We start from the raw sequence: 22,996 nt of genomic DNA, 5'->3' as shown, positions 1-22,996 counted from the left end.
TCAGTTCTCTTTCCCAAAATCATAATATTCTAAAATTATTTTCAGCAGTTTTACATATTTAGATTAGCTAATTTTACAAAGATAAATTTTGTCAGCAATAAATGACAGAGAAAAGACAGGCATGTATTTAAAAAAAAACACTTCTTTTATTTATATATATCGATTGGTTCCAAATTATCCTGCTAGAAAAGACATACCTGGATCCTGGATTATAATTATGATCCAGGTATGTATTTATAATTTGTAAATTGATTAACAAACTCAAATGCTGCCATTATCAGTTCTCCCTGATACAGAACCATGTTAGCAAAAAATTCAAAGCCTTGTTTTCTAAACTTGTTTTTACTTCACTAATGCCTCTGTTTATATGAAAAATAAAAATTGATTAACAGATTCCAACCTTTCTGTCTGGGCTTCACCATTAGCCTTGTACTGTTGAAAATCTTGTTTAAGAGACTGCAGCTTTTCTTGGAGTGACTTTTCCCGGTCAATACTTCCTTGATAAAATTTCATGTCTGCTTCCATAGCTTTAATCTTCTCTTCCATAAGCTTAAATTCATGAAGGATCAGATAACTGACTCCACAATATTTACAGACTGTCTCATCACGGGACATCTAGAAAATAAAATTTAAACTGGTTGAATTCAGAAAAGAAAAATTTAATTAAGGATGTTGTTACAAGAAACATTAAGTGAATGGGCTAAAAACATTTTGCATTATAGTCTGGAATTGTCATCATTATTATATTTTCTACATCTGTCGGAAATAAAGAAAAGTGGACAGAATATTAAATACCTATGGAAAATAAACCTCAAATTATGAAAAGAACTGCAGGTTTTTTTTTGTTTGTTTGTTTGTTTTTTACTGGATCTGTAAGAAAGATTCATTCTTGGAATATTTTTCATGAAGAGGAAAAAAATGAAAATATGGTAGAATTTTAAATTCATTTATAGATGTTACAGTTGATTTTATATTATCAGAAATTTCTTCTAAATCCTATAAGATATATCATAAAAATCTATCTGTGGACCAGAGATTTTGAATCCTCTATTCAGTGAATAGAAGACCTTTGATCAGAGAAGACCATTTCCTGGAACAAAATTCGCTCTTCAACACAAATATTGTTTTGTTTACATATACATATACATTTTGATATGTAAACCAGGGAGAGTCTAAATGGTAAAAAACAAAAAAAAAAAATCCTAATGAACATGAATGCGAAATTTTAAATAAATAGTATCAAAGACGCTGAAACAACACATCATTAAGACCACTGTGGAATTTTACCAAGCATGCAGAATTGGTGAATACATTAATAAAAAGCATATGATTATATCATACAATTATATGCTGCACTTGACAAAACACAATACCCATTTCTGTAAAACCAACAAACAAAAACAAAACAAAACTCCCCTAGGAAAATTTCAAACAAATGGACTTTTCTTTTAAGTGATAAATAGTATAGTTCTAAAACTAAGCTATCATTATATTTAATAGAGATAATTAGAATCATTTCAATAAAAACAAGGATGTTGTTTGTCTGACATAACACTAGAAATGCTAAAATGAACAAAAGAAATATATAATATAATATAAATAGAAATATATATATAATATTATTATATATGTATATTATATATATAATATATATCATATTATATATATAATATATAATATATATCATATATATATTATAATAATATAATATAAAAGAAATATATAATATAATATAAAATGAACAAAGAAAAAAAGAAATTAAGAGAGTAAGCATAGGTAAAGAAGAAATAAATTCATCAATTTTTTCAGATGATAATATATACTCAGAGAATCCTAAAAAGGCAATTAAAAATTTAACCAAAACAATAACTTCAGCAAACTTTGATATAAAATAAACTCACCTAAATCATCAGCCTGTCTATATCATATTGATAAAATACCCAGCAGGAAAATTTCTATTTAAAATTAATGCAAAATGTATAAAATACTTGGAAGTCTTCCTACCAAGGTACACATAGGACTTACAGAAATCAAACTACTGTTTACAGAAATAAGGATGGGTCTAATTAATGATTAAAATTATGATTCATTCATGAATTGGATGACAACAGTATCTAATTTATTCATTCAGTGTTGTGCCAATCAAATTACAAAGGCATTTATTTTACAAAAGTGGGGGAAATATATTTAAAGTTTTCAAAAGATCAAGAATCTCATGGGAGATTATAAAAACAAGTGGGAAATAAAGGGGGTCTGGAAGTGTCCAATCTCATACTATATTATAAAATAGTAATCCTCAAGACAATTTGAGGTTGATTTAAAAAAAGAAGAGAGCTCTCAGTGGAACAGACCAGTTACTTAAGAAATGGAAGGAAATAACTCTAGTAAGCCCACTAATTGATAAATATAAAGACCTCAGTTACTGTCATAAGGACGTGCAAGTTGGGGCTATAAAATTGTGTATATCCTTTGACCTAGAGATAATACTCTTAGGTCTATATCCCAAAGAGAAATGTTGCCTCCCCATTAAAATGTAAGCTCCTTGAGGGTAAGGACTGGCATTCTGTCTGCTTGCATATGTACTCTGACACATAACACTGGGCCTGGCACAAAATAAAAGCTTCATAAATGTTTGTTGACTAGATTTATCTTGATTAATGGCTTATCGTAGGAACTGAATGAAAAGTCATGCAATTTCATTTACAAAGTTATTTCTTTACAGCGGTCAAGTCAATGCTAAATCTGGTGTCGCCCAAAGCAGCAAGTGTCTCAAGGTCACCAGTCTAGAGTGCAATCATGCACAAGTCAAGGCAGATTAGGTCAATATCATCATCATCACCACCATTGCCATCATCATCATCATGAAATACAGTGGCAAGGAAAGGATAGAGACAGAAACCTTCACCTAAAGATCTGAGGAAGAGAGCAGAAAGTCTATAGAGCCATAGCAAAAGTCTAGGGACAATTAAGGCAGCAATGTTCTTTGGAGTCTAGGATTGCAGCAATGGAATAGCTGCTCTGACAACTGGCTGGTGTTTCTCTTACCCTTTATACTGGGGCAGTTCAAGATATCATCCTGAGCCAGCCCTGCCTGAACAGCTCTCTTGAATTTTTTAATTCAAGATCGTTAAATCACTTACTGGTTTCTGACCAAGTCTGTTAATTAGGAACAACAAACAGAAGAGCCAGAATGGACATTAAGGATCCCTACTAAGTGAGGGCCCAGTTTCCTCCTTGTGATTTGTTCTGGGCTTCCAAGGATTGGTTATATGGCTTCAAATACAATCTGACATTATGCCCCACTTAAGAGATCTGCTGAGGGGGTACTAGGAATAGCATTGCTAAAGCATGGACACTGTTAGATAGCTTGGCCCAGCTAGTATGTGGATCTCACTGATGGGTTGCTATGTATTGTCCTTAGGTCAATTTTTTAATCAATCAGTTCCTGAAAGCACTGGATTTTTTGAATTTTCAGTTAATTTTATGAGGTATATCATAATTGATTAGCAAGAAGATGGGCTAAAAAGTGTTATTTTATCTCTTTGTCTAATTCTACAGAACACAAGAGGAAGAGGAGAAAAGTGTGGTAAGCTTTCACAAAAGTCAAAAACATTAGTTGAAATACTAATGAATTAATAATGTAGCTAATATTTAACATTTCCCAAAATAATTTGTTGGTTTTTTTAAAGTTCACTCCATAAAGTTAGAGAAGTAATTGTAACAGACCACCCAGCTACAAAGATTTGACTGTCCTCCATCTCTGAGGATGGTAGGCAAGCCTATTTCATCTGGCAGACCATGCCTTTTGAAGGTTGGTTTGGATGGCTCTGTAAGATCATGATTTATGGCTAATAAATACTTCAAAAATAGCAAGGGTAGGTAAATTAATCATGTCTCTCACAATACAAGTACTCATTACGTGTTTGTGGAATTGAGTCAAACCTATAATTCACATATAAGGGTATTTACAGAATAAAATCATAGACATTCCTGTCATAAACAAGCCTTGCTATATCCAGGAGGTCATCTATCTTGATGGTAGATACAATAACCACAGAGAAAAGGTTCAAGCATTTTGGTCCATTACATTTGTCCCTCCTTGTTTGCGATTAGAATCACGATGAGTTCATATTTACTCAAAATGCCTTTAGAAGAGCCTGCCAAAACTAAGACATGTACTAAAAGCCCTGATCTTCTTCTAACCAAGGAGTCATAGAAGCATAAAGTTCCTTGCAAAAACAAGAAATCTGGATGAAAGGTAGTGAGGATACTATGACAAAGGAGGAAATGGATAGCCTTGGTAAGGTTATCTACAACTATCGGGAGTATAAAGTACTTCTTGGATTGAGATAAATCTATGATGAGATACAAGGTCAAAGTGTCCCTACTCTTAAGAGTAAATGAAGGCCCCAGAAACCCTTTGGGCTGGTCAAACCTAGCTCTTGCTGCAACACAGAGATACAAATAGATGCAGTGATAAACATTTCCCTATACCTAGGTCACTAGAACTAAATGTAATACCTTATAAATCTACAGTGCCCAGAGGTACTTGGGCTGGAACTAGAGGACTTGAGATCTCGTGTTCCTCCAGAAAATATATTCAACCAAGTCACAACATGACCACGAAAGAATGTACCTTCATATGTATAAGGAAAAATATCCCTTTAAAATTTTTCTCCAATTTTTGATGCTATTTAGTGCCATGTATGACAATGTTACTTTCATTGTACCTTTATTGGTACCTTTCAACTCGATGTGGTGGTCTTGTTATGTCTTTAAATCAAGGCATTTTTTTCTTTGCTCTGTCCGAGATTATAATTGCTACCTTTACCTTTTCTACTTCCATTAAATCTCAACAGATTTTGCTCCAGCCTCTTATTTTAATTCTGTATGAGTTTTTCCGTTTCAACTGTGTTTCTTATAAACAACATAACTGTTGTACTCTACTTTCTAATCCATTCAACTCTTCTCTTCCATTTAATAGGTAGGTTCATCCCATACATACTTATGATCATTAAGTGGGTTTTCCTTCCATTCTACTTTCTTGTGTTTTCCTCTCTATAGTTACTACCCCTATGTGGGGAAAAAAAGAGGGTGAATGAGCAGGCTAAGATAGTGGAAGGGGAGACAGTCAGACTTTGTCCTGGATCAGACCATACTGAGACCTTACAGGTCACCAGCCTGAGCTGTACTTGAGATAATAAAATAAGACAACACTTGATATACCAAGAAACAACAAACTGACCAATCCAATCCCCTTCAGAAGTATGAAGACTTCAGCCCAAAAATCAAGTCTGAAGTTAGGAAAAAGCTTAGAAGAACAAAAAGAAAGGAATAATTCTATAACATCGACAAGTAAAGCCTCAAAGAAAAACACAGCTTTTTCTGCATGGAATCTGCACACAGATTTAACTAGAACACCTGGAAGAGATGCCACAGAGTTTAATTGTTTGAATAATCAGTCAATAAATATTTATTAAATGCCTTCTATATGACAGGCTCTGTGTTAAGCACTGAAATGAGAGTGCTAGAGGAATGAATTAGAAAAAAAAAATGTTATGGAAGAAAGGATTTGCAAGGGAAGTAACAGCTTGACACAAGAGGTACAAAAGTTTGCCCAAGCAAAAAACCTCCTGAAAATGAGAATGGACTGATCAGAAGCCAACCACCTCAGAAGACAATAAGAAATATGAAAACAAAGTCAAAAAGTGGCATTGCAACAGGAGAAAATAGAAGAAAATATAAGATACTTTATAACAAAAACAAGTGACGTGGAAAATAAATTGAAAAACAATTAAGAATCATTGAACTGAAAATCAGAAACAAAAAAATGAGACTAGATATTGTATTTCAAGACAGCTTTTTAAAAATTGCCCAATATATGCTATAATCAGAGCGCCAAGCATAAGAAGAATCCGCCAGTCGCCTCCTGAAAGAAACCCCAAAATTAAAACTTCCAGGAACATTATAGTTCAAATCCAGAGCTTCCAAGGCAAAGAAAAGATACTATAAGCAACCAGAAAGAAGGAATTCAAGTATTAAGAAGCCATAGTCAGAATCATATACAATTTAGCAATCACCACCACAAAGAAACAGAGTTTGAAATATTCTATGTGTCATATTCTAATCTATTATTTGTTATGAATAATATGAATATATGAATAACTTATGTTATTTATCATATGATTACATAATCATGTCCTAGTTATACAGTAAAAAGAAAGGAGGCAGCAAAGCACATAGACTTACAACCAAGAATAACTTACCCAGAAAAAATGAATATGGGAAAATAATGGATCTTTGGTGAAATAGAGTACTTGCAAGAATTCCTGATGAAAAGACTAGAATTGCATAGAAACTGTGAGTTTTGGAGAAACACAAAAGATAAACATGAAGAAACTAGTTTAAGGGACAGCCAATTATGAATTGCTTCTATTCAAATATGGAGATGTGATCCATATGTTCCCTTCTGAACTCTATTATCATCCTGGGTCATAGAGGGAGTCTACTTAGTCAAGAGCAGAGAGTGGTTATTATGTCTTTATGATAGCAAGAAAAAACTGGAAAGAGAGGAAAAGGGAAAGGAGGTGTAGGAAAACCATCTCACCCAGAAAGTGCAAGTAGACATCTGTACAAACAAGAAGAAAGGAGTTGGGGCACATAATATACATACAGAGTTGGGTTTGTAGTTTTCACTCAGTAGGGAATCAAAAAGAAAGGAGAAGAAGAAATGGAGGGAGGAAAGTTCTGGGAAGGGATATTTTCTAAGCAAAACAAACTCTAAGCATGTACAAAAATAGCCATGTTTTTTTTTAAATATTCATAGTCTTTTATTTTTTCCAAACATAGGCAAAGATAGTTTTCAACATTCACCTTTGCAAAATATTGTGCAACAATTTTTTCTTCCTCTCTTCCCCACTCCCCTTTGCCCAAGACAGCAAGCAATCTGATTTGGTTAAGCATGTGCAATTCTTTTAAACATATTTCCATATGCGTCATGCTGGGCAAGAAAAATCAGATCAAAGTGAAAAATCACAAGAAAGAAAAAAAAAAACAAGCAAACAAACAATAAAAAGGTGCTTTGATCCACATAAAGTCTTCATAGTTCTCTCTCCAGATGAGGTTCCATCACAAGTCTTTTTGGAATTGTGTGGCTTTTTTGATGTAGCAAACAAAGGGAATTTGAGAGCCATTAAGCAATGGCTAAGCCAGTTTGATCTATAACATCCTACACATCTACACTGCTCTTTGATTTCTTTGGCCCTCTCCATCACACCTTCCTTCCCCTGGAAACTCTTTATCTTTTGGATTTCTCTGGAATCCTCCAGCATGCAACTAGAGATACCACATACTACCCCCCTCTCCCTTTTTAGTTTCTTTTTTTAGCAACTTATCTTCCCCCATCAGAGTATAAGGTCCTTGAGGGCAAGGACTAGTTTTATTTTTATTTGTATTTGTGTCCGCAGTGCTTGGCACAATAAGTGGCCTTTAGTAAATATATTTGTGGACTGGTTGACTGACTGAAATATTATTGTGTTGTAAGAAATGGTGAAGGAGATCATTTCAGAGAACCCTAGTAAGATTTATGGAGTGAAGTAAACAGAACCAAGAGAACAATCTATGCAATAACAACATAGTAAAGACAAACAACTTTGAAAGAATCAGGGGCTTTGATTAACGTAATGACAAACCACAATTCCAAAGGACTGATGATGAAACACATTAGCCATCTCCTAAAAAGGTAAATTAGAAAATTCTACTGCCATACTAGGGAAAGAATTGTAATAGAGCACAGAAGATAATTATAATATAGTCTGAAGAAAGCAAAAAGTAGAGAGCTAAGGCAATGAAAGTCACTCTCTACTCAATAATCTCCAGGGGCTCACCATTGCCTTCCAGAAATAAGTGCATAGTCCTTTCTCATTTTTCCACTTTCTTACAATTAGCTGCCCTCCCCTAACCCTTTTCCATCCTAACTCTACTATTTTCTGCTTCTCCACAAGCCACATACCTTCTGCTCCCTACAAGGCCACCCTACAAGGCCCAGAAACCTTTTCCCCTCACTTTGGCCTCACTGCTTCCTGCCTGCCTCATATTCCCTTTCAGGCCTTTCACATCCTTTCTCTCTGTATCTTCTCCCCACTCCCAGCTTTTCCCTTCCATTTATTGTCTCTATGACTTAAATGTCTACGGTTGTTTGCACATTATCTTCTCCATTAGAATGTGAGCTCCTTGAAAGCAAGGAAAAAGTCTTATTTGACTTTGCACCTATCTCCCATAGAATCCAAGAGATTGGTTGTTCATAGGACAAGTTTTTTAAAAGTTTAAGTTCAAAATAATTGAATGATATTATGATCAAAATGATCATAAAGGGGTCATCCTGGAGGGTGCTCTTGACTTAGATTCACAGGGTAACAGAATACTAGAGCTGGAAGGAACCATGAAGAACTAAATAAACCCTTTTCATTTGACAAATAAAGAGCCTGAGGCCCAAGTAGATCAAGTAATTTTCCTGTACAAGTCAGAACTAGGTCCAAGTCTATCCTAAATTTCTTAGGGATAACATATTACTGGTGCTAAATAAATGACAGATTCCTACCCCACCACATACTCGGCATAATTTTCTGTCAGTAAAACTGCAAACACATGTAAAGATTATCATGCTTTCTAACTCACTCAATAGTCATCTTACAACTAATACACTCGATGTTTCTATGAGACTGACTAAAAAGACACAATAGACTAAAATTATTTTATTCAATATGTTAAGTTGGAAAGTCAAGTTGTCAGGAGTCTATGGAAACATTTTTGGCTTTACTCTCCAACAAGTGTTAGCACAGCTCCACATTCTGTAAGCAAAGAAAGGGGGCTGTGCTAACAAGAGGATGAGTGCAAGCTGACCCGATATTATGGTTTTTCTGTGAAGTCCTTTGTAGGAGGTAGGATCCCCAGTGAATGAGTGTTTGGAAACAGAATCCTGGAATGCTTTGTTTGTACTTTGAGAATTCAGCCATGAAATATATGTTTCCTTTTCAGATCCAAATCCCATAATACTGAAAGCAAATGAAAGTTATCTTTGATAATCTCTCACTTCTGTTTTCTGAACCCAACCATTCTGGGTAGCCAGTGTCCTCTCACTGGTCACTGAGGTCCTAAGACATGTCCCATGGTCCAGAAATATATATCTCTCCTCCTTCTGCCTGTTCCCTCTTCTCAAAGATATCTAATTAACTAAATTATACTTTGCAGGGAATGATTGCTAGTTGCAGATTCATCTATTAATCCTTTTAGGAGTGTCTGCATTTTTTTAACAGACTTTATTTGGAATGATGTTAAATGGCAGGAAACCTCATGAAACCTATCTGTTCCTTATTAATAATACTGGGATAATTTGATTTAAAAATCAATTGTGTCCCCAGTCCATTGGATTGTAGTCACCCTTTGAAGGTTAAGCCACTAGAGGATTTCATTCTTATGTACTTTCAACTACTCAAAGTTTGTAGAAATGAAAGCATGCCATATGGTTGACCTATGCTGTTTAATCCATAGATTCACAATAGTAGGAAGCTTCCATATATATTCACCTCATCTATAAAATATATATTCACAAACTTGTCCTAAACTAAGTATCCACCCCAGGTATATTTCTTGTCACAGTATACTTGTATGAGTACTTAAGGGCACTCTTTGACCGCAAAACTATTTTTGAATCCACAATGTAAACATATAACAAATTAATACATTCAGAACTATAGAAGTCTAGGAGACTAGGGTTTCCTCCTGTACCATCTTCCATTATAATATTAAGAGACTGAATCACTTCTTTGGTTTAAATGTATTCATTTTATTTGTTGGAAAAGAAAGATTAGGGATGGGATCTGTGATCTCTATGGAAAAAGAGATCCCTTTGAGAAACTACTTCTACCCATACAAATCAGAAAGTTCTCTGCAACTGGAATCTGGGATTTATTTTTTTCAACATTTTAATAACTATATTTCAACATAATAAGTCATCCTATTTGATTTTAAACATTATTCTTAGTGTAGTCTACAGGCTTCCTCAGACTACAAATGGGGCTATACAATAATTTATTATATAATTACAAATTTCCTATTAATTTCATTACATCAGAGGTTCTTATCCTGAGTCCTGTGGATTTGATTCTTGAAATATTTTGGTAATTGTATTCCTTTTTTTTAAAAAATAAGCTTTTTTAATTTTATTGTTCTTGTACAACACCAGTTTCACCCAGCATCTTTCTTTCCTCCTTCCCAAAATCACCCCATATAACAAAAAAACATTTTTAAAAACTAAAAGGGGAACAAACTGATCAACACATCCAAAAGTCTGAAACTATGAGTAACAGGCAATGTTTATGGATTTTCTGTCTCTGCAAAGGGGTGGGTTGTGTGTTATATTCATTTTGGATTTTGGAGGGAAGCATTCCACTTATATCGCTGCAGTCACTGTGCATGTGACTTCACATACACCCTGCTGACTTCCTTCTCTCTGCAGCGGATCACAGAGCTCTTTCCATGCTTCTCTATATTCAACACATTCATCCTTTCTTCCAGTATGGTCCTATTCCATTATGTTCATGTACCTTAACTCCTTTAACTATTCTTCATTCAAGGGGCATCTTTATTTCTACTTCTTTGCTATCACAAAAAAAAATCTGTTATAAATATTTTGGTATGTATGGGGACTTTTTTCTTATTGATGGTTTCTTTGGAGTCACTGGTCAAAAGGTGTGGAGATATAAATCACTTTTATTTGTATAATTCCACATTCCTTGACAAAATGGCTATACTGATTCACAACTCCACCAACAATGTGCTGTTTCCTTAAACCCTTCCAGCATTTGTTATCCCTAGCTTTTGTCATCCTTTCCACTTTGTAGAATGTAAGGTGAAGCCTTGGGGTCATTTTGATTTTTATTTCTCTTGTTTTTAGTTATTTGGAGCAGATATTTGTATTTCAATAGAAGTGGCTTCCTTTGAAAGTGTATGTCTTTTTATTTTATGCATTTCAAAACATTCCTCAGAAAAAGCTGGAAAGATTTACACGAACTGATGCTGAGTGGAGTGAGCAGACCAGTACACAGTAATAGCAACATTGCACGATGATCAACTTAGCACTTCTTAACAATATGATGATTCAAGACAATTCTTATGATGAAAAATACTATATATTTCCAGAGAAAAAACTAGAGTCTAGATGCAAATTAAATATTCATTTATTATATTTTATTTACATTAATTATTACATAATTATATATTATATGATTATAGTATATTATTAACATTAACATTATATTATTGTATTTTATAATAATATATTATATAATAATAAAATAGTATATATATTTATTATAAAAGCATAAATATTCATGCTTTTCCAAGCATACCAAGAATCTAGGATTTACCGGTTTAAATAAACATAATATCTTAAGTTCTAAGTCATTGTTAGTACAATGAATTAATGGATGCAGCTGACCCTTTGGGCATTCAGGAGTCTCTTCAGGAATTTATGCAACTATAAGCTCTCTAGTGAGGTGTTCCTTCCTTTAGAAGACACAAAGCCTTCTACAGGGTAGATTCCTTTTTCCCTTCCCATGAAATGCCAAGCCCTTCAGCCCTTAGAAAATGGAGCTCTCTCAAAAACAATCACAAAGAAAGAAAGAAAAAAGAAAAAAGGCTCTCCTCTCTACCTGGGGCTATTGCCTTCTGCCTTCTTCAATGACAAGGGAGAGTGTCACCATTCCCAGAAAAAAAAGAGCAATGGGCCAGAGGGTTGGGACACAGATCCTGCCTTCTCTGCCCCTAACTGGCTGAAAATGTGAACAAATTTCCTGACATTTTGGGTCCATCTGCAGAATCAGGTCACAGGACTAGACAGCATAAAAGGTCCCTTTCAATTCTATCTATAATTGTCCAGTTCTATATACTACTCTTAGGTAACAAGGCCCCTGAGTAGGCCTCAAGTAGGCCTGGACTCCAGAAATCTACAAGATCATAAAAACTATAATTGTTAGGAATGAAAGGAACCCTATACATTGCTTAGGCTATTAAATACTAGGAAAGAGTCAGAGCGGAGTCAGGAGGGCCTGGATCAAATCTAGTTTGACACTAGCTCTATAATGAGGGGTCACTTAACTTTCCTAAACTTTTATCTGTAAAATGAGCCTGAAGTAACAATATTTTGTCTCATGTAGTTTTTTAAAATGAGACAAATTTCTCAGTCAACATATGGTAATTTGAAAAGATTTAAAATAAAACATTCCAGTTATTATTATCAAAACTTCTTCATGTAACAGGGCCCCTTGAGATCCAATAGTCCAAACTCCTCATTTAATGGATGAAGAAAATGAAATGAAGTGTCCTGGATTATAGAGCTAGTTCTTGGGGAAATCCTGGGTTCCCAACATGCTACCCTCTAAAAATACCGAACGGCCTCCAACACAACTGCCTTCTCTTCATTCTAAGCCTGTCACCACAACCCAGTACTGTAGATACCAGAACTTCTCCCAACCCTTTCTTGAAGCTTGTTGATGATGCTCTCCAAAATCATGTTTGCCGCAGACCAAGATACCTGATATTCCCAAGGATGCTACCATTACGTGCCCATCAACATTAAACAGTGATTATCTGAAAAATATTATTCATTCTAATAAAATATCATTTGAAAGTACAATTTGGAGATGAATAAGATAAAATTTTAAAGAAAAAATAGTTCAAAGACAGAAAAATAACAAAGCTACAGAAACCAAAATAACCCAATTGTGAAAAATTGTGCAATTGTGCAGGAACAGCTTGCTTTTTCTCTTTTTTTTGTATTAAAATATCTATTTTCAATGATTTGTCAAAAATAATACCAAAGAAGAAAACATCACATCTTCCTTTTCAGGATATCCAAGCCAGGGTTCTAATAATTATCTTTATTTTCTTTTCCTTTTTTTTTGATTCAATACAAAATCTGATCCTCATTACAGTGGCCTACTACAACAACCTGGAAAATTAAGTTTATTCCTTCTGGAAGTCACAATCTGTTCTCAGAAATATAAAACTGTTATTCTGAATAAATTTCAAAGTTCCAAAGGACTAAGCTTACTTTGATGAAAGAGGACAAAGTGAGCTGTTACAAAGAGGGAAAGGGATTGTTATCCCCAAAGAACAGGCTGCTCTCCAGTTCTCGCACCACCTCTTCTGTTTGGCAAAATAAACAACTTGAGACACTTTATTTTACTTTGTGTACCAGGCTAATAAAGAACTCCTGAGGAAAAAATCCTATGACAAACATTCATTTTGTCACCCACTTTAAAGTGAAGAGCCTGTTTTAATTTTGCTAAATGAGCAGCACATGTTTTTCAAGGTTTTTTTTAAATTTACATATAAATATGTACCTTGGTTAAAAAAACAAACTACAGAAAAACAGTTTATTGCTTTTTGCTAATAAGAATAATATTTTTGTGTTAAGTTTTATTTCTCAAGGGATTTTAAAATTGCTACTTTGCTGAGAGAGAAGATAGTTTTATTTTAGTTGTCAATATACTAAAATCTAAACAGCATTATCAGATCACAATAAAACCATTCTACTTTTATGACTCTGGGTGCAATTCTGATCCCCAGGGCTGGGTTTGCAGCTGCTGCTATTAGGAGCTCTCAAGAAAGTCAGAAACAGGTGGAAGACCCAATATCTTGGGAAAGATCATGAAACTAGACAACTCTGCTGGGACGTAGAGGTAAACAGTGAAGTCCAGCCAGGGAAGCAGACAGAAAGTCTTCCTGCTTAAGAGACAAAGGCCTTCACATAAGAAATATCTTATTAGTGGATAGGAGATAAAGTCCTCTAAGAGAAGGGGCCCATGAGATCAGCCTGCAGGTCTCCCTTCTCCCTACAGAGGAAAGCAGACCTGATAGAGGTGGATTTCACTGCTTTTTATTTCCAAACAGGAATTGAAGTCTCAAGGTCTGCTTAATACAATCCAATCTGACATTTTTGCTACTCTTACATTTCCCCGGTTTCCCGCTGTCTACAGAACAGACCCAAAGCTGTCCCACTGAAATTCTTCCAGCTTATCTCCTTCCCCACATGGCCCTATCTTGTCACTCCTCCCAATTCAGAACCTTGCAATGGATTCCCCCTCCCCTCCTGCCTGCCTGAATCCCATCTGAACATGCTTCAACATTCAGCTCTACCTCTATCCCTTTCAGGAAGCAATTCACACGGTTCTTGGCGCCTTCCAAATTTAGACACATTTCTTACCAGGTTCCATTCAAATCACATACTTTCTGCTTCATTCATTTTTGTCTGTTTTTCTCTGTAACTAGATTACAAACTGTCTGATGTAGGACCCTTGTTGTATCTTTGTATCCCTACTGTACATAGATCAGAACTCGCCCCCTTATCCACTGAAGGAAAGGCTTGTCTGTAAAGCCCATCATTGCCCCTCTTCTTCAGGCTTGTCTAGTTTCTCCCTATCTACCCTGAATTGATGCCTAAGTGGTCTAGTCCCTGCTTCTACCCTTGGCTCTTGTCCTTCACTTGAACAAAAGAGGAAAAGCAAATTAAGTGCTTTGGTTTAAATGTCCCGTTCCGAGATCCCAGCCTGAGTTGAGAATGGAGTCTTGGATTTGCTGGGCCTCTAACACCAACAAGGTTGTCAATCGTGTGACACTTTGGGAATCAGAAATAGAATGTCAGCAACCAAGATGTCATCAAAGGAAAGTACCATGAAAAGACAAGAACACAAAACTAGCAGTCTAGAACCCATGGCAATATGTGACGAGGTCAAGAATGGAGTCTTGGATTTGTTGGGCCTCTAGAACCAACAAGGTTGTTGCTCATGTGACACTTTGGGAAGTAGAAACCCAATGTCATTAGCCAAGATGTCATCAAAGGAAGGGACTGAGAAAAGACAAAAGTGGCAGTCTAGAAGCCATAAGAATATGTGAAGAGGTCAAGAATGGAGTCTTGGATTTGTTGGGCTTCTAGCATAAACAAGGTTGTTGCTCATGTGACACTTTGAGAAGCAGAAATAGAATGTCAGCAACCTAGATGTCATCAAAGGAAGGGACTGTGAAAAGACAAGGGGCTGGAACACAAAACTGGCAGTCTAAAACCCATGACAGTATGTGAAGAAGTTCATTATTATTTTTAACAAAATTATGAAGCTCTGTCACACAAAAGCCTGAAAAGGTTGAGAACAACTTTTTGGCCTGCAGCTGAATCCAAGGACTGAGGGCTGCCTGAGAGGTCAAAGCTAATCTAGGAACACCCAAGGGGGCAACCAAATCAATTCCTGTAGCAGGCCTCTCTTTTACAAAGCTGCAAAAAATAACCTGACAAAAATGGGGCTCATAGATTCACACTATGATAGACTATTCCAGTATTATATGTATAAAGGAAATAATTAAGTGCCACATCCATACTTATTATAAACCCTTCCGAGACTCAGAGGAGTTCCCCCCCACCTCCAAATCTGGACAGTAGATAGAATAATCCAATATCATACCTTTTGGATTTCTTCAGGCAATGCATGCATGGGAATATGCCGGTCCATACTTTCCCAAGACACACTTCCCAAAATGCAGAAGACAAATACCTAGAAAATGTTGATAATCAAAGAGAGTCAGAAATTGATAATTAATTGAGGAGAAAGTTAAGCAGGAAATATAAATTTGTAGGAACTTCTGAGGATTTATTTATATATAATCATTATTTCAGTGTTAAGTTTCATTGACGTTGAGTCTAGAGATGCTGTATGTTTTTCTCACAATAACTAATTATGTCTAAGTGATAGGAAAAATCATGTTACTGGCTGCTCTGCCAAGTAAACAATGTGCTGTCATTAGCTCCCCTCTTCAAAAGACATTGCTAATCCCTTCCTTATGGATCTTACAGCCTAAAAGTATTTTCTTTAATAATTTCTAACCACTGTTTGGTTAGGAATAGAAATCAGAGTTCAGTATCTTCAACTTCAAACATATATGTATATATATATATGTACACATATATATACATGCATATAAATATATAGTTGTTTTATTTTGAAAATCTTGACTTCTGAAAAAATTATTAAACAATGATTAAACATAGCATTTTAACTCAGTGGATGATAGGGATGACAATTCCAGCACACTTTTTAAATATAAAAGTCAAAATATTTATATTTCAGTTTTTACATTAAAATTTGTGCCAAAAATTTCAGAGAGAGTAGGCCAGAGGCTTTTTATCAATACAGTAGAGGCCAATATTTTACTGTCAATGGAAGTAGGACAATTTCTTAATGCAAACATTTTCCTTTAATGGAATGTTATTGGACAATTATTTCCTAATAAAGGTTTAAATTCTCTCTTAATCTTTCGAAAGGCCAGAATGTTCCCAAGACTGAGGAGGATGATTGCTGTGTTTTTTTAGTCTGTCCCTCTTCCTACCACTGGCCAAGGGAACAGAATGCCTTGCCCACATGCTTCACGGATCAATTATTCTTCAAAGACTGTTCTTGCAGTACTTTGGGTCTTTTTATATTATTAAGATGTTTACTGTCACTGGGAGGAGGGAAGGAGGGGGAGAAAGGGAGAGAATCCATTACTTCATTTGTTGATACAAATATCCTACCTATTTAAGGTCATTGTTGGGGAGAAGAGTATTTTAGCATATTATCCTTCCATACAGACTAACAGAATCTGTCATCATTCCCTTTTTATATCTCAGAACTGATCTATACATACTCCACTCAACAAACTCAAACATACAGCATCCCACCAAAGCACAGACAATAATCTATAGTCAGGATAGAAAAGTGACAAGACAAATAGTGTGGATATTTTTTTTTACTGTTATACATTGGATTCATAATCCCAGGGTATATAAGGATGATTATATAGTCCATAATTAATCCCATAGTCTAATAATCTATAGTCAGGATAGAAAAGTGACAAGACAAATACTGTGGATATTTTTTTAACTGTTATACATTGGATTCATAATCCCAGGGTATATAAGGATGATTATATAGTCCATAATTAATCCCATAGTCTATAAAGATGATTAATCCCATGGTATATAAGGCTGATAGATTATTAATCCCATAGTCTATAAAGATGATTAATCCCATGGTATAGAAGGCTGATAGATTATTAATCCCCATAGTCTATAAAGATGATTAATCCCATGGTATATAAGGCTGATAGATTATTAATCCCATAGTCTATAAAGATGATTAATCCCATGGTATATAAGGCTGATAGATTATTAATCCCATAGTCTATAAAGATGATTAATCCCATGGTATATAAGGCTGATGGATTATTAATCCCATAGTCTATAAAGATGATTAATCCCATGGTATGTAAGGCTGATAGATTATTAATCCCATAGTCTATAAAGATGATTAATCCCATGGTATATAAGAGTGGTACATTATTTAGACTCTTTAATTTTTTACAAATATCAGTAGGAACTTCTTATAATTGTATTTGACCTCAGAAGTCATTCCATGGCATGGCATATTACAGTTATCTCAGATATGATATAGATACAATGTTACAGATATCCATTGGCCAACAATCTCCGCTAGCGTGGAAATTGATGCTGTGTATTACTATTATTATTGTCACTCTGCATATACAATTCATTATAAGGCGGCTTTCACAAATGGTGACACAAACAGTATGGTCAGGATACCACAAGATGAAGAAAAGTCATTCCTAGATTCAATAAAAGTGATCAAGCAGCTACAATGAGCGAGACACAGTTCTAAGTGTCCAAGAGACTCACAGAGAAAAATAAACAAGTGGTGTAAGCCGTGTAGCCTCTACAGGATGGGTTAGGATGGATACAGTAATTACAACACAACAAGCCTTGACCTAAGTTTCACAAGAGAGATACAAAGAAAGTTTAATGGAGGCTCCAGGGACCTAGAGGAAGCTTCCTAAAGAGGAGGGTTTGAGTTGGATCTTGGCCAACGGCCAGGACTCTGGAGAATTCAGAAGATAGGGAAGGTTCTTTGAGGAGCGGGGATGGGATTAACAAAGTCCCTGAGGCTGTGGGTCACAATCAGGGGAGAGTGGACATTGTGGCCACAGAACAAAGTACGTTAAGGAAGATAAGGCAAGGGATGGTGGCTCAGGGCAAGAACATGGAAGGTCCAGTTTGGCCCTCATCTGAGAGGCAACAGAGAATCAACGAAAGATTCTGAAAGCTTTAGCAGAATTATTGGGGCCGGGCTGTAAGAGAGGAAGCGTTCTCCAAGGGGCTCCAGAGAGCCCCTCTCAACGCTATTGCGCCACTTCACCAAGAAGTAACAAGAATTCCCCCAATAGATAAATTCAGCTACAAGGGGCCAACTTCTTTTGTTGTTCTTTCAAGGGAAGGGGTCAATCTTGAGGGAGAATTTGGATTTTCTTCCTCCCACAAATGACTATGACATGACGACAAAGGCTATGAAGAAAAAAAAATTTTTTTTTTTTTTTTTGGAAGTAATAGGGTCTGGCCTTATGCAGTATCTGTAAAGAGAGCAGGATAGACTTGAAAGAGCTAATTGTGATGGAAACAACCAAAGTCAGAGACTTAATGGATGTGAAGGGTGAAGAAGAGAAAGGATTTACTTAATGTCCGGTTTCAAGTCTTGGGTGGGGGGCAGCTAGGGGGCACTGCAGGGACAGAAATTTGGGCCTAGGGTCAGGAAGATCCTAATTCAAATGTGGCTTTATAGACATGAGCTGGATGACTCTGGACAAAGCCTTTGACCGTATTTGCCTCCGTTTCCTCTTCTGTAAAATGAGCTGGAGAAAAAAATGGCAAGTCACTCCAGGATCTTTCAAAAAAAAAAAAAAAACCAACGAAACAAACAAAAGCCCAGATTGGAAATAACCCAACAACAATCAAGAGAAGCCACTCGTTGAAGGATGAAGAGAGTTCTGTTGGGGGCACAAGGACTGTGGTGAGATACCAGGGCTGGAAAAATACCGGAATGATCTCCCCAAAACCAACAAGAGCTGGAAGTTTGATAGAAATGGATGAGGTACTGTAATAATCCTCATTCCTATAGCACTTTAAAGTTAATAAAGCCCTTTCTTTAAAGTAATCCTCTGTGGTGGGCATACAATTACTCTAGTCCCCATTATTCAGAAAAGGACCCAGAGGCTCCAGCTCAAGGCTTTGGACCTCAGAGTCAGCACTTTCGTTCGCCCTTACATCAGAGCCTCAAGGGAGACTGCAGAGAGTGAAGAAGGAAGCAGAGAGTGTCAGATGACGCAGAGATCAAGGATGAACACTTAAGAGCACGTGATCTGTAGATTAGAATGTCCATGGACAGTGCTTTTAAAGGAGTGGTGAGAGGGCCAGAGGAGCAGAGGCTTACTTCAGTCCCTCAGAGATCTGTTGTCTCGTAGCTGTGGGCACGCCGACCACAAGCACAGACTGGCACCAGTACGATCCCTCTACAACTCCAAAGCAGAGCTGCTTTAGTTGAAAATGTCATCACCTCATAATCAAACTGAATGATGGCACAATGGATAGAGCACAGACTTGAGTCATCAGGAAAACCTGGATTCAAATTCTGCCCCAGATGTTTATTAGTTGTGGAATCTTGGATTAGTCTTCATTTCTGTCTGCCTCAGTTTCCTCATCTATAAAATGGGAATAATAATAGCTCCTACGTCACAGGGAGATTGCAAGGGTCAAAAGAGATTACATATGGAACTTAGCAAACCTTCAATGTTCCATAAATGTTAGTTATTATCCTCTCAGACTTTAACTAGTCTAGCTCTGGAGGAAACAAAGATATAATTCAAGACAGGCTTTACAGGATGTCTTCTCAACTTGGTTAATATGTGTGTGTGTATATGTGAGAAAGAGGGAGAATATGGTTTTCAAGTTGCAGAGTGCTTTGCAACATCACCTCACAAGAGGCCTGTAAGTCAGGTACCACAGGCCACCAGCATCAGACCCATTTTACAGATGAGGAAGTGGAAGCTCAGGCAGTTGACTTGCCTGTTTGAGGTCACATAGTCAGAGCCACCCCAGGCTCCACGTCATGCAGCCTCTCCAGAGCTGCCAGGAGCCTCAAGCTTCTGACAGCGCCTTCAAGAACTTGGGCTGCCTCCGCATGAGGCGGCATTGGGGCAAAAGCAAAAGACCAGAGGCCTGGGAAGACTTGACTGATGCAGCATCCTGGGCCTAGGCCAGGAGGAGGAGAGAACAGAGACTGCTACCAGGTCTCCTCTGCCCACTTCTCCCACACACATCCACACACAAGAAATGAGAAGATCCTTAAGGGCAGAAACAACTCTTTTGAGTGTTTTCTGTCTGCTTGCTGAGTGCGTCCGGCGTGACTAGGACAAGCCTTTGCCTACAGTAGTAGGTGCTTAATAAGTGCTTGGAAGTGGGTACCTTGTAAGGGTAACCTTGGCAAGGGAAAGGGAATCTCTCCTCAGAGACTGCAGAAGAACAGGAGGAGTGAGACTGGGGAGGATTTATGAGGTAAAGGTTGATGCAGCCCAGAGGAATAGGGCTAAGTTGAGTTAGCAGTTTGGAGAGAACAGGTTGGGATACCTGCTAGAGGGACAGTGAGGGGAACCCCAATGGGTGATTTAAGGATTGCAGGTGAGCAGGAAGGCCCACCGAAGAACTTCCCGAAGAACTGGGGGTTTCTGTTATGAGCATCCTTCGATGCTTGGGGGGCTTCCTCCGGACTCACACTCTGGTGAGAGACCCCAAGAGCTGGCCGGAAGCTGTGACGGAGCCCGGCTCATTTCCAATACTCTTCTAACCCCAGGGGAAGCACGGGCTACATGCCTGCTCCCCCGGCCCTTCTCTAGTCAGGGGCAATGCTCCTATTGGAAATCCTGCCTAGACGTCTTCCTGGGGAGGGCCGCCTGCAGAAAACCGCCAAGGCTTCCAAAGTAGTGCTTGAGGCAACTGTGTACACCCCCCACTCTTGGCCCTTTCCTGAAGGACCCTGACAGAGCGGAGCGTGGAGGGCGGGAAGGCCGCGGGGTGGGGAGGGGGTCCTCAGGACCCGCGAGATCTTCGGGAAGGAGCCGGCTGGTGAGAGCAGAGAAAGGGAAAGGGGGAGGGGGTAGAGGAGACAGAGATGAAGGGAAGTAAAACAGGAGGGAGAAAAGGAAAGAAAGGGGATGGAGGGGAGGGAAATGGAAGGAAGAGTGGGGGCAGAGAGAAGAGGGGGAGGGAATCTGTATAGCACCTACTATGTGCTGGGCGCTGTGCTAAGTGCTTTTTTCATAGATATGATCTCATTTGTTCCCCACAACAGCCCAGCGAGAGGGGCGCTGTTATCGCTGTTTTATAATGGAGGGGACGGAGGCAAACGGTGATCACATGACCTTCCAAAGTCATAAAGTCAGAGTCCCGGCCTGGCTGGGCCTGGGGAGGAGGAGGGGGGGGGACGAGATAGAGAGGGAGAAAGAGGAGGCTCTGAGGAGCTGGGACGGGGTGAAGGCGTGGAGGAAAGAAGGAAGCGAGGAGGGGAGAAGGAGAAGGAAGAGCAGGGAGTAGCAGCGGAGGATGGAGGAGAAGGGGACATGGAGAGAGAAGAAAAAAGGGTCATAGCAGGAAGGGGATGAAGGAGGGAGAGGAGGGAAGGACGAAATGAGGCGGGGAGGAGGAGGGAAATAAGGGGAAGGAGGAGGAAGGAGAAAAGGAGGACGGCAAGAGGGATCGGTGGGCCTGAGAAGAACAGGAGGAAGGAGGGGTGGGGAGCACCGAGGACTAAGAGAGGAGGAGGGGGATGGGCAGGGGAGCAGGAAGCAGGGATGCAGGAAGAGCTGGGAGGATGGGCAGGGGGGGCCAGCCCCCGCGCTCGCGGCCTTCCCTCGCAGAGCCTCAGCTGACCAGGCCCCTCAGGATCAAGGTCACGGCCGCTCTCTGGGAGGGCGGCGTCCCCGGCCCGATCCCCGGAGAAGCCAAGCCGGCGTCTCACCTCGACCTCGGCTCCGCTGGGTCGGAAACGGCTTTCCCGGTCACCCAGGCAACCGCGCTCCCCGGGGAGAGACGTCAAACGTGGCGACGTCATACCCCGCACCACCTACGCGGAAGCGCCGCCTCGGCCCGCCCCCACTCCCCAGAGTGCGCGCGCAAGTCCCTTGGGCCGGGAAACAATGGTCGTCATGATTGCGCGTGCGCCGAGTGGGGTCGCGGGGACAGGGAATGGGAAACGAGGGAAGAGGGAAGTGGGGGGCGTTGTGGGGGACGGGAAGCCGGGGGCGCGGAAACGCAGCGGGGTCTCAGACTCTGACAGGCCCGGCTGTCAGTTTCCCCCGCTTTCCGGTGCGTCACGGGGCGCGCTGTCCCCCAGCGAGGGAAACTGAGGAAGGGCCCGGCGCCTTCGGCGGCATCCCTACGTTAGTGCGGACGGGGCTCCGGGCCGCGCCCCCGGGACCCGGCGAGACCCCTCCAAAACCATGCGCGGCCCAGCCCCCTTCCCCCACACTCCTCAGCCCGCGCGGCCCCGGGGACTCGCGTGCTGGCCCCCGAGCCGCCTCAGCGCAGGAGGGAGGCCGCGGGCCCGTGGATGGGAGTGGTCCCTGGGACTCTCCAGGTCTAAGCCGCCCGACATCAGCCCCTCGGGAAAGGCCGCAGGAAGGCCACGGGCGCTGGCGACCGCTTGTACGTTGTATGGGGGCTATGCCTGCACGCACACGATCCCCCCGGAGGGGGGGAGGGGCAAACATAAGTGTGTATGTACACGTTTACGTCGCTCCCCCGTTTCCTGGAGGGGAGGGAAGAGGAAGGTATAGAATACCCACATGCACACAGATCCCCACCCCCACGCTTTGTGTCTCCTCGGAGAGGAGGGAGAAGGGAGGCATAGAGCACATACATCTCCCGCGTGGTTGTTCCTCTTACTCAGGAGGGAGGCTGGTCCCCACACAAGTCTCTGGGCCCCCACCTTTGTTTCTCCTCGGAGAGAAGGAGAGGGATCCATATGCAATGTGTCATTCCTCCTCTTCCCCGCCTCTGGTTCCTTTC

The 22,996-nt window shown here is 39.3% G+C and overlaps 1 protein-coding gene across 1 annotated transcript in view; it reads right to left on the bottom strand.

The window, feature by feature from the left end:
• LEKR1 (leucine, glutamate and lysine rich 1) overlaps positions 1 to 22,014 on the bottom strand; it is a 162,429-nt gene extending 140,415 nt beyond the window's left edge. The window contains exons 1-3 of the mRNA XM_074298067.1: positions 21,948 to 22,014; positions 15,516 to 15,605; positions 401 to 615 (exon numbers count right to left, since the gene is read on the bottom strand). Of these exons, the coding sequence (XP_074154168.1) occupies positions 401 to 615; positions 15,516 to 15,563 (263 nt within the window). The 5' untranslated portion in view covers positions 15,564 to 15,605; positions 21,948 to 22,014. The remainder of the gene's footprint in view (positions 1 to 400; positions 616 to 15,515; positions 15,606 to 21,947) is intronic.
• Between the last annotated feature and the right edge of the window lie 982 nt (positions 22,015 to 22,996).

This window comes from Sminthopsis crassicaudata, chromosome 3 (genome assembly GCF_048593235.1).
Source record: "Sminthopsis crassicaudata isolate SCR6 chromosome 3, ASM4859323v1, whole genome shotgun sequence".
NCBI lineage: Eukaryota > Metazoa > Chordata > Mammalia > Dasyuromorphia > Dasyuridae > Sminthopsis > Sminthopsis crassicaudata.
The sequence above is the reverse complement of the archived record's forward strand: the minus strand, read 5'-3'. Positions and strand labels throughout refer to the sequence as shown.